At 46.4% G+C, this 12,847-nt stretch overlaps 1 protein-coding gene across 10 annotated transcripts in view; it reads right to left on the bottom strand.

Moving 5' to 3' along the window:
- Nucleotides 1-12,847, bottom strand: part of Foxp1 (forkhead box P1) — a 388,377-nt gene that overhangs the window by 29,387 nt on the left and 346,143 nt on the right. For all 10 annotated transcript variants that reach the window (XM_032906023.1, XM_032906025.1, XM_032906026.1 and 7 more), the window contains one exon: nucleotides 11,631-11,718. In XM_032906023.1, coding sequence (XP_032761914.1) covers nucleotides 11,631-11,718 — 88 coding nt within the window. The remainder of the gene's footprint in view (nucleotides 1-11,630; nucleotides 11,719-12,847) is intronic.

The raw sequence follows: 12,847 nt of genomic DNA, 5'->3' as shown, positions 1-12,847 counted from the left end.
ACCCCAAACTATGAATACCCCACTGACTACTGCACTACAGAACATGACAGTCATTTTTATTGCTTCATCATCTGAGGTGTTGATGTAGGATTTCCCAACACAAGGTGCATTAGACTTTAACTGGCACGTTCTAGACCTGCTGGCACCAAGGAGTCCTGGAGAACACGGACGGCTCAAAGGCAAGCGTGAATCATGCCCATTAGCCACGCTGATTCATGACGGGGCCACGGGAAGACGAGCAGCTAGCTCACACTCATAAATTCATCTGTTGTGGTTGTGGACAAACTCACGGATACCTGGATACGCTTGTGGAAAGTTAGCTGAGTCTGTCTTGCTGGGAGGAGCAGGCATACCAGAACTGAGGGGTTCCCATTTTGAGGTGAGCAGTAAGTTTACTGTTTCAGGTGTTGAACATCAAATACCCCCCGCTAGATGCTTCCTTAATCATCCCAGTATCCTCACTTCGTAAAAAGGTTACCTTCTGATGTTAAAGATGCTTCTACCTGGATGGGCAGAGCGGACATTCACTATTCACTGGGTGCTAGAAGCTTTACGGTGGTTTTGGACTAGTCTGATACAGTGATAACTTTGTTATATCACAAGGAAGCTGGGACAAGAACCTCCAATGATGACTCTTAGGGAGGTGGTGAGGAACAGAGCCTCCAGAAGGAAAGTGAGGCTGAGGGGATGGATGGAGCGTTAAGGGACAACGTAGACATAGGAAGGGGAGGAGTATTTCTGCACACGTGTGTGCGTCTTCCAAAGCTTTACAGACAAGCGTGTCTAAAACAGAGCCTTAGAAGCAGACTGAGAAACCTACGCCTTTCATACCTCATAGTTGACTTTAAATCTTTAGAAAGCAGGGTTTTTTTTTTTTTTAAGTCTAAAATTATGCCCAAATTAGATCCACTTCACATTTTTAACCAAGTTATTTCTGGTAGTGGGGAGATGGGAAGTAGGGGCTCAGGAGAGTCGGGGGAAGCAGAGAAAGGGGACTGGCGCCACGCAGGGCAGAAGAAAACACACTTCTTTCCGTGTCATCCCTACCGGCTGGCTCAGTTAACGGCCATATCACATTTGAGTTTTTATTTCTTTTTATTCCCTTGTGGTTCAGGGAGGAATAAATGAGGAGGAAGAAATGGGGGGGGGAGCTTACAGTGTTAGCATTTATCTTTCAACAAACAGGAAATGAAAACGATACCATATTAGGATCTGCATTATGCTGCTCGCCCCTGTTCCTTGGTGCATTATTGAACTGCCAAACTAAGGCTGTAAACACATAATGCTAAAGGAATCCGAGCTTTCAGAGTGGCGCAGACAAAACAGTTAAAGTGTGGGGAACAGCATTTCTCTACGGCTGTTCATTATTTTCTTTTACATTAAGTGCCCTAAAGTGTTTTTGTTTGTTTGTTTTGTGGGATTTTTTTTGGAGATACACTGAAACTGAAACGCTCTTCTGCAGTGTCCCTTTGCGTTATTATTTACTTTTCTAAGTTTGTTTTGAAAGCTACGACGGAGCAGAAAGGAATTAAGTCATGCATCACGCATGTCACTCTTTCGGAAACCGTGAAGGAAGTAGACTGCCCGTGCTGAACAACACAAATTAAAGGGTGAGAGGTGGTATTTACGCAAGAGTCTGCCGAATATTAATTGTGACTTAATTTGGGGGTAAACATCTGCGATGTAGCAATTACGAGGAGTAAGTAGTAAGTATGGCGAGAGGAGAAATCTGGAGCCCAAGCACCAGGCGTGATCCCTCCCATCTCCACCAAGTCTGACCTTCCGGCAGACAGGACCAACAACGATGTGGACGAAAGCCACATCCACACCCTGACGTTTACTTACTGCACTAGGAACGCATCCCCCGAACCCCCTCCAAGCCATCCACATTTCCAGCGCCATGTCCTTCCAAAGTGTGAGAACACTGAACGATACGGTTGGGAGCAAACCCTTGGTGCTCCCTCTTCACTCGGGGTTCCCACCAAAGGGAGCTGAGAAACTGCCCAGAGGTCAACTAGCAATCTTGCTGGCAAATTAAAAATTAGAACATGATATCAGAAGAGAATTATTCTCTAACGCTTCCCCCAGTCCGTGGCATTCAAGCAGGAGAGTGGGTTTCATTAGGGGGCGCTCCTGAGCAGGGAGGGGCCCACTGGAATTACCCAGTCTGTATACCAACTCTCTTGAAAGGCAGCAGAATGGGAGCGATAATGGATCCGCTCCCCTACTGGGCTGTGTTCGAATTCTGGCCTTGGAGCACACTCTGTAATCCTTCCCCCAGCATCCCGTTTTCTCTTCTAAATATGGAGTACTCATCTCTGAACTCATAGGGTTGTTCTGAGCATGAGTTCCGCACAGAGCAAGCTCGGTGCAGCTAATGAATGCTTCATGGAGGTTAAAAATACCTGCTGCAAAAAAATTTTTTTAAGGAGAAATTAAGTCAGTCTAGTCTACACTGGCTGGGTGTATCTTTGGAATCAGGATCCACATAATGGGGTGTAATGGAGTCAGCTGTGAGTCTGGGTGGGGAGAGAAGCCCCATGTCTTAAAGACTAGACTAGGACAGGACGCACGGGAAGATGGGGTTTAAGTCTGGCAGACAGACTTATACTGGGGCCTCACTCTGTCCTGGGCAAATGATTATTCTCTATTGGATGATTATGCCCCCTTCTATTATCCAAGCCTCAGATTGGGTTTTAGATAGACGAAGTTGTGGAGGTTCAGGACTCACGCAGTGCTCGAACACCTCTCGTTAATGCCAAAGGCCAGGTGATCCACTCACTGTCTGCAAAGACAAAACCCAGGGAGATTCCCCATACGCCACATGCCAAAGAGAAGGGGACGGAGTTTGTGGTTCCTTCACCCGCCTTCTATCTGCTGTCAGGAGGACGTTTTAAGGGCAGGTCGTGTTAGTGACGGATGGGGCCCTGCTGGAATGAGCGAGTGTCTCCATGCAAAAGCACTGCAGTCATTAGGGGCAGGTGAGGAGAAGGGCAAGCCATGGGCCTGCCTGGGCAGACAGAAAGATCCCTGTGGCTCTGGGCCTACTTGATTTATGTTCTTTAGTTGGGGAAACTGAGGCACGCAGGATGAATACCCGTAAGGCCATGAAGCCAAGGAAGGACAAAAGTAAAACTATAATCCTGCTTTATAATGCTAGGATGGACATTACCCAGATGGTCTGATTCCAAACCCCCTTGGGACCGTCCTAGAATGGGAAAAAAAAAAATCTGCCCTATATCACTCCTCACCATGATCTGATACAGGACCTGGGATTGACAGTGATAGCTGGCACCTCATCTGGGGAGCAGGTGGGATCTGACATTTTGCTTAAACCTGCTACTCTGCCTGTTCTGCAAACAGGAAGCCTGGGTTTGTGTAAGGCCCACAACAGCCCAAGTGATTGCAAGGGGGTCTGGGTGACCCGGTTCTTGCCTGGATGTCACCAGGGTCTATTTCACTTTCACAGCAAGCTTTTATGTAGGGGGGAGCCAACAGATGAACCGACTGTGGCCGAAAGTACACAGTTGCGCTGCTCCCTGGGCTGCACGTGACCAAAGTGAAATGGAACACGGGCTCAGAATTAAAATCCACACACCCTAAACAGGACTGTCTGGGAGGAAGGAATGCTCCATCAACCGGGTTGGTGACCAAAAGTGACTCTGCATCCAGTCCACGCCATTCCCGTGCTTCTGAACTCAGCACCAGGACACACTTGTACAGACTTCTTGACCATCAGTTACCATGTTCAGAAAGTGGGTGACCCATGCCTCATTTCACCCCAACTCAAGAATTTCCCTACTTTTACTGTGTTCTGTTGCCGTCTTAACATTCTTCACATGTTGTTACTAAAGACTCTCTTGACATTTAAAGCAGACACATACTAATACTCAAGTCATAGTCTTGGAATCCTAATGCTTGCAGACTGAGGCAGGATTTTAAATTATGAAAAATAAGTGTCTCGGTTTTTCAAAGAAGGATGTGCAAGTGAGAAACCCAGACGCTCCCTCTCCCCTTCCCTGGCTCCAGCCTCGAAGCCACGGCCACAGGAGGTCACCGGTAATGTTAGGCCTTTGCTGTCCCCGACACTCTGTGAGGTTCTATGGGGCCGCTGCTATGTCCCGAGCATGGCCACAAATGGGGTTAGAAAGGGCCAAAGGGGGACACATTACAGATAATATATTTGCTAAAGTCTAGGAAGCTGGTGTGGTTACAAATAGCTCCGCTAATGGTGGGTAATCACATGCAAAGCCCATACTGTAATTAATTTGTGTTGGGATTAATGTCTCCCCCTGCTACTGAAACCTGTACAAGACTTCTCTCTGCTGACATTTCCATACAGCTTACAGTTCCCAGTGTGGACAAGTTACCAAACTTCCCACCGGTTCCAGAATCCCTGGGCAGGGTCCCATGGGAGGGAGCTCTCGAAGACAGGCAAGGAGCATAAACAGAACATCACAGACCAGATGTTAAATCTAGCAACTGGTCCTAGGAGGGTAAGTGCGGATCCCTTTGGGAAAGGAAAGAGACTTGGGGCAATACTGTAGGCAGCACCATCAACAAAATGGTAACCGGGCTGTGGTGAGGAGTTGGGATTTTCCTACCTTGCCTGAAACAGATTATTGAAATGTTCTAAGCCAGTGGTTCTAAGCTGTGGGTAGTGACCCCTTTTACAAAGCAGATATTTACACTGTGATTCACAACAGTAGCAAAATTACAGCTATGAGGTGCAACAGAAAATGATTTTATAGTTGGGGGTGGTCACTGCAACATGACAAGGTGTATTCAATGGCAACATGACAAGGCGTATTCAATGGCTGCAGCACGAGAAAGGTTGAGAAGCACTACACTAAGCAATGTCAGTATCCTTTGTTCATGGGTGGGAAATGAACATGGTAGCTTTGACTCTCAGATGCCAGTGATGGCTAAGAGCCCCACAGGCAGAATGCTACCCTTGGCAAACCATAGAGAAACATCACAGTAAGCATGCCCAGTAGATCCAACCCACAGACTGATTTCCACTCCTTACATAAACAATTTCCATTCCTCACATGAAAATAAGCGAGAATAAGGGGAAGTGGGCAAGAGTTCTTAACAAGGGGAAGGGGGCTCGATAAGCTGTGGGTACAAAGCCTCGGGGACAGCAACTTAGGTGAGAGGGCCAACAGCCACCCGAGAGCTGTTCCAGCCCCTCCAAGCTACTTATAAGCCGGACACAGCAGAGTGGATGATGCCTCCCACAGTAGCAGGCTGGGGAGCTTATCCTGTCTCGGTTGGGATTGCCCCATCTTTTAAACTGGAAATCCTAGGTTCTCCTCAAAACATAGTAGGGCAGGCTGGGATGGCTGGACACTCTGGTGTTGATCTGCTAGACCAATTTTTAAAAAATAACTGTATTCTTAGAATCTCCTGTCTCCTCTATACAATGTGGCCACATTCTCAGGTGGTTGCCTTGACCTGGGACTTTTCTGCCAACAGCCTCTGCCACTGTCTGGTGCAGGGCACCTAAAAGTGCCTGCTGTGGTACTGGACGCAGGCTAGACTTCCTTTCCTACTGTTAGACTGCAGGGGCCCCTTGCTCGTTTCCATCCAGCACTTCAGTACAAGGGAAGTAGTGACAGGAGCATGGAATCTACTTACTAACACACTCTTCTATGCCCATCCGTTAAAAGGAGTCCTCCTTTTCCTCCTGCCCGTTTCGCACTCTGTGTGTTTGTGTGTGTGTGTGTGTGTGTGTGTGTGTGTGTGTGTGTGTGTGTGTGTGTGTGTTAGGATGGAACCAAGGCACAATGCATATGAATCTAACAGTCCACTAACTGAGCTGCATCCCCAGCCCTCGACTGTTTCACTATCAGTGGATTTGAGGGGCTGGGGGAAGCCTGTCCAGGAACACATCCCTGTGACACACAATGACATCATCTCCAGACCTTTTTTTTTTTTAATTTCAAAAAACATAACCTACTGAAGAGGATGAGAAGTGGTTAACGCAGCTGTGTCTCATGACAAAAACAGTCTACATGCTCAAGAAGACGTGCCCATGCCCCTCTTGTCTTTGTAGGCCAACACTGTTGGGCTTCCTCATGTCTTTGATTTTCAGTATTTCCTTCTCCCGAGGTGGGATTATGTCCTGTGCACTGTACATCTTTGTGTGTGTGTTAGCTCATCCGCAGCTTACAGGCTGAACACACTGCTACGCATGTCACCAGCTAGGTCCACCAGCTAAAATAATGTGAATGTGCACACTCAGTTGACACCTGGTAGCCGGTGGGCACCAGGGCCTCCCAGAGGCATCCTGTGTTTCCTGACTCCCCTGCCTGTGCTACACGGTACGGTAGGCTAGCCTTACTTCCAACACTTCCCCAGCCCCTGCACCTGGGCCCCTCAGACCTGGCAGGAGCAGATGGAGGGAAAGCTGTTCATTTGACGGCCCAGTTAAGACCAAAATTTCGACCTCGGCAAGTCCATCTCACGTTTTTATATATCATTTCAGAAAAATTCATCCAGAGAAAACAATTAACAAATGGAATAATAAAAAATGTTTCCATCTGAACTTAACAAAGAGGCCTTGACCCACATGACTTCTGTGGTCCATGTTCTCTTGCCATGACACGTCTACATTTCCTCAGAGGGCCTCCCGGGGTTCACGACGTCTGGCTCCTAAGTAATAGCTAGGGTTGACCCCTATCTACTCCCTTGGGAGGACGTTCTAACTGGCTTCCAAATAGTGAAACAAAGAAAGAAATACTGAAAAGTCACATAACTTCAGCTCCAAGGTATTCTGACTCTCTTTTCCTCTCAAGAAGACCAGTTCAAGGACAAACTGGGAATGGAACTGACCAGCCCTTTTCTTCACTGCTAAGAAAACATTCAGTATACATTCAAAGATGCACACCTCCCTTGCTTGGTAACTGATATGTTGGCAGATACATGGGCTTTGTGAATCCAGTCATACTTTACCTACATGGATATAGGGAAGCTCTCATGTCCAGTGCTGGTAGGAGAGCTTCCAAAGCTTGGAGTGGAGACTACAGTAACAGCCCCGAGGAGGGAAACATCTGCAGCCATTACCTCTCCAGGCTAACAGTGGTTCATTTCTTCAGGAGCTGCGAGTGCTGGAGCAGAGACCCAAGGATCTTGTGTTCTGGGTGACAATATGTACCAAGGGTACTGCGGGCACATAGGACAGCACTCAAGTGGCCTCTGCCAGCTTCAGATGCTTGGATTTGACTCATCCACCTAGTTATATCCTTTATTATCCTCTGGCTTAGACAGGAACTGTCATGTATGCACATGCTAAGATCCCGTAGGAGCCCATGTAAAATAGGGGCAAAGGAATGGCCTCTACCCCTTCCTAACACAAAGCAGTAAGCTAGGCAGCAGGCTATGGAAATACAGAATCATTTTTTTGGAATTGTTTGAACCGTTTTAGTGTCCTCTGCCACGGTGCTACAAATATTTCTCAAGTTTACACCTTAATAACTGGCAATTTTATAATTAACTCTGAGAAACTAAGATGTTCATTCAGGAATTCCCTGGACTGGGAAAGAAATGCCTTAAGCAAAAGTAAGCAATTCCTTGGGCCAGTGCTGTGCAGGATCTCTCTCCTAGATTAGGTGCTGCCCCAGCCTGTGGTTGAGAATGGGAGATCACGCATACAGGGAACAGCAACAGAGAGGCTGTCTGCATCCAAGTCTGTCTCCCCCAAGTATTCTTACAGGTCCCTGCCTGCCCCCACTGCTCTGGTTTTATGGGCATCGTGATCTATAGTTGGGTATGTAAAGTGGACATTCTCAGGCTGAGCATGGTAAGGCATGCTTGTAATCCCAATACTCAAGGGATTGAGGCAGTGTGTTCAAGGCCACCTCAGGCTTTATAGTGACAACTTGTCCCTTGAATCAAAAATGGGAAAGAATAATGGTAATTTACAACATAGATTTATGCAATGCCGACATAAAAATAAAACAAAAAATATTCAGTAGAAATACTGAAATATATATGTATGTATGTAGGTAGGTAGGTAGGTAGGAAGGTAGGTAGGTAGCAGATAAGGAATCCAGCTTTAAGCACATTTGCTCGGTGTCCCCAAAGCTCCCAAAGTTACTCTCCTTCACCTAGTCTGCAGGAGAGCTGTGAATTCCTAGGGCAAACTCAAGCAGGGAGTGCAGCCCAGTGGTAGAACAGTTGACTAGCTGACTGGATTCAATCCCCAGCACCACAGAAACAAGTCAGACTAGGAACTATTCGCAGATTTTGATTGTCTGATCCGGTAATAACTAATCCAGTTTTGGCTGGTCCCTTTCTAGCCCTGGAACACTCCTTTGAGTAAACTCCTACTGCTATGAAGAGCCCAGGTCCACGAGCTAGCCAATGGCAGTCCTGCTTGGTTTCTGTGAGGTATTTCGTCGTCGTTTGCTTGCTTTTTATTTGAGACAGGGTATTGCCACCTAGCCCTGGCTAGCCTGGAACTCTCTATGTAAAGCAGGCTGGCTTTGAACTCCTGGACATCCAGCTGCTTTTGCCTCCTGAGTACGACATTAAAGTTATGCACCACTAGCCCAGCTCATTCATGGTTTTGGAAGATTTATTTGTTTTATCTATAATTTATGTATATGTGTATGTGGCGTGTGAGTTTCTGTACACCGTGTACGTGCAGGTGCCTGCAAGGCTAGAGGGATGTGTCAGATCCCCTGCAACTGGAGTTCCAGACAGTTGTGAGCTGTCACGTGGATACTGGGAATCTTCGTCCTTTGCAGGAGCCATTAAGAGCTCTTAACTGCTCAGCCACTGTCTAGCCTCCCACTTGTCATCTATTTTATTGTTCAATTTCCCTTGTAGAATATAAGAAAAAGGAGGGCAGCTCTGCCCACTTCTAACCATTACCGTCCTTCACAGAGCCTCCAAAGAGGGCTGCGCTCTGTAAGGACATGAATAAGCCACCCAGTATCCCTCAGTCAAAGGTGGGCAAGCGCTTGTCCTGTGATGCTGCTGGAACAGTGCTCCGACTGATGTGGAACTGGAGGTTTGACACGTTATGGCTGAGGAGGCATATGGAGGGGTAGGCAGAACTGTAGACGGTCAGGGATGCCTAGGAGATGAGTGACTAATAGAAAGAAAGATAATTCTCATCCCTCTGACCAGTGGTTGTTTGGCAAACTTCTATAGCGGCCATGTAGTAAATGTTGTCGGCTTCCGGTGCAGCTCCCGTGGAGTATAAACCATTACACGGTGTCAGTGAAAGGGCTTTGGCCGGTCTGTGTCTCAGTGTAATGCAACGCATAAACAATAAAACGTGATTTCCACCTCTCCTGGAAGGTCTCTCACCCTCGACCACTTAGCCCCTCTCTCATAGTCTGAGTATGAGGTCACACTTGATGTCGACAGCGTGCTAATTCCAAGTATCACATGTACCTCTTATATCAGCATTCTCAAACTAAGAAGAAAAGGGACCCGCAGGACTGTCATGTCCACCATGTCTCTTCTCCCTGAGAGCAACTCTCAGTCAAAACACTGTGAGGTCCCAGGTAGCTAGCTAGACAACCTGGCTGACCTCCAGCCAGATCAGCTATGTGTCTTCTACCCAATGGAAAGCCTGCCTTTGAGTTGATCAAAGCTGAAGGCTGCAATCTCAGAGCTCATGAAACCTGCAAACAGTCCTGCATTCCTCTTAATCTGTTTCTAGTCCTATGCTGTGCCCACCCAAAATCATCAGAGGAGCTGCCAGGAGATAACAGCCTGGCTGACTGATGGGCTCACGCTGCCCATTCTCCCACCCTCCTCTGTGCTGAGCGTGTACTCACTGATAAGGTGTATTCCCACTTCCCTAATAACTACAGTGGCCCACGATCACCACACAGACAGGAGGACCTACCTGGGCAAACTGTGACGGCTCCAACAACTTATTTATGCCTGTCATAGGAATGTAACCTCATAGCGTTTAAATCAATCTAGAGATATCCAGCATTTTGAAAATACTACCACCAATGAACATATGGACATTCGGGCCGTAAGGTATCTATTCAGTGGAATCCATGTTTGCAAAGTCTGACTTTTAAATGGATGTGGGGAGTGGGGTAATCCTACCTGCTTTTCTTCCCTACAGATATGCTCGAGTTAAATACGCTTCTGAAAACTGGCTTTGTGGTGTGTTCTAAGCCTGTACAAACATCTCACTATTTTCGTTAAGTTTATATTTGCTGTCTGAATGGAAAATATTAACAAGCCCAAGAAAATAGCTCATGAGAAAAAAGTATTCTAACAGAATTGTAGTTTCTCATATAAGACAGCTATTTTTTTTTTTAAATCCTTTCTGTCCTGAAAAGTCACAACAAAAAGTTTAAGTGTGTTTGGGCTGATTTTTCTCTGCAACTATTTGAAGCTGTAAATGACTTAACTCAGTAAAACTCCAAATGTAATTATCTTCTGTACTTAGCCTAGGGCTCTCCATATATCTCGGCACTGCTGCCTTGCATACAAAATAGGCTTTTCCATGGCTGGTACCAATATAATGTACAACATTGTTTTAATTTCCCCTCGCCGGCTAACCTCTTGCCTACACTGGACCAGCTCGGGGAAGAAGCGTCCTGAGTCATCAACCACTCAAAAGCGTCCTGGAACTCGGTTGCATAAATGGGGTTTGCAGGGTCAGGCTTTTGCAACTCTACATTTTCATAATCTCCATTTCTGACCCAATTTTTACTTTCAGAAACTAATTTTCAATTAATTACACCAAAAGGGGGGGGGATTACTGTTAAAATATGGAGGTGCATCCGCAAGTTCTACCTACAAGTCCAACATACATGAAAAATGTCCCCAGCTCCAGGAAAACTGCACAAGTTTAATCTCCAGTCATAAAATACAATTCAACGTAGCCCAGAACATTTCCAAAAACCGTGTTGCAGATACGGCAAACATACATACATCATATGCATCATACATTAATAGGTGTTTATGAACTTAAAATATATAGGGAACCCAGGGTAATATATTACTCTCAGGGACAGATAGGAGAGAGAGAAAAGGAACCAAAGCCAAACAGGGACGGACTGCTCAGATCGCTCCCACGTGGCTCAGGAACACACGTCTATGCGTTCCCTCATCCATCCTGACCTCACACACTCATCTTCTGTCCGCTCCCGGTCATGTTCCCTCAGTCTCACACCCCCCAGCTCCACCTCTACATCATTAGCAACTTCTGGCAACAACAGATGACCGGAAAGTGGGACGGACAAGGGATGGCAGAGAAAGCGAGAGAGAGAGAGAGAGAGAGAGAGAGAGAGAGAGACTGAGAGAGAGAATGAGAGGGAGACGAGAGGAAAGGGAGAGAGGAGAAGAAGACGGAAGAAGAGACAGAAGGAGGGAAGAAAGGCTCAGGCTGACAAGTCACACTTGGCAGCACACGCAACGCTGCTTAGAGCCCAGAGAGGTGTGAGCGCCAGGCCCAAGGAGTGCGCTGAGGCCAAGCTTCCCCAGATAATAATTTAAAAAAACAGGATACAATAATGAGATCAAACAGACAACGGGCTGTGGGGTTTGCGTCAGAGAAGGAGCACACAGGAAGTCATTACAGAACGCTGCAGAGAGGTAGGAGCTGAGGAATACTGAAGTAATATTAGAAATAAACGTGGCTTTACCTGTAGCTCTAACTGCTGTACAACCTGCATTTGTACTCTACATTGAGCTGTGCTTCTATCGTCCAGCGCATGCTCACTGTTGAGATGTCTGCAACAATACATAGAAAACCGGTAAGTGAAATGGAGAAACAGAAATGAAAAATACAAGTTACCAGGATGTTGTTTATGTACAATGGGTCTTGTTGTGCGGGGACACCGGTGTAGGAGGGGGTGGCTGGATCTCACACACGTCTCCCACCTGTTCGCACCACCATCACCCCCACAGAACTGGACACACGGTTATCACCACAGGGAAATGCTGTGCCGGGAATCTGGAGGGAGCCATTGACTCATAAATTTGAAGGCAGAGATTAAGTCAGGGTAGAGTTTCAAGACCATGTCAGTGGGTGGATCCAAGGTGGGGCCTTCTGGGTGCTTCCAACTTTTCTAAGGGTCTAAAAAGAATCGTTTGGCCACAAGAATACCATGCCCTTACACTGACAGTGTGTCGTGTGTGTGTGAGAAGAAGAATGGCGAGAGAATGAAGAGCCCGTGCAGGCGTGTGAAACCGGAACCCACACGCACAGACTCTGTACCTGGCAGAGACACACAGTGACTCCGGGCAACTCTGCCCACTGCCCTGATTGTCAAGGGTTTCACTCCCTGGGCCCTGGAAGATTCTGGCCCCATGCTGAGTGTGCCTGTCTCGTGGTCCTTTCAGTATTTATTAGACTTTCCAACAGGGAAAAGGCTAACACAGTGAAATTTCAATCAGTTCTAACATATGCAGGAACTCTGGTAATCAGAGGGCTGAATCACTGCCTAAAATCTTAAAAATAAAAATTCATGGACCCGAGTTACTCAATCCTTTCTCATTAGAGAGAGAGAGAGAGAGAGAGAGAGAGAGAGAGAGAGAGAGAGAGAGAGAATAAAAATGAATGTGCTTCAAATTCTACTAACAGGACTCTCATGAAATTTAGGCCAAAATACAATTTGGATTTAAGATTATTTTTTTTTAAAAAATATAACTTTGATAACAATAATAAGAGAGCATTTTTTATTCTCCCCAAAATATCCATGTCCAATGTCTCTGCCTTTTGGCTTAATGAGGTGAAAAGCTAAGTTCCATTTGGTTGTCAGGGAATGTCCTTTATTCAGGAACATTTGCAAGACAGTTATAATTTGTATTCTAAAAAGCAATTACGACTTTGACCCTAAATATAAAATGTATATACAGC

The sequence above is a fragment of the Rattus rattus genome, chromosome 6 (genome assembly GCF_011064425.1).
Source record: "Rattus rattus isolate New Zealand chromosome 6, Rrattus_CSIRO_v1, whole genome shotgun sequence".
NCBI classification, from domain to species: domain Eukaryota; kingdom Metazoa; phylum Chordata; class Mammalia; order Rodentia; family Muridae; genus Rattus; species Rattus rattus.
The sequence above is the reverse complement of the archived record's forward strand: the minus strand, read 5'-3'. Positions and strand labels throughout refer to the sequence as shown.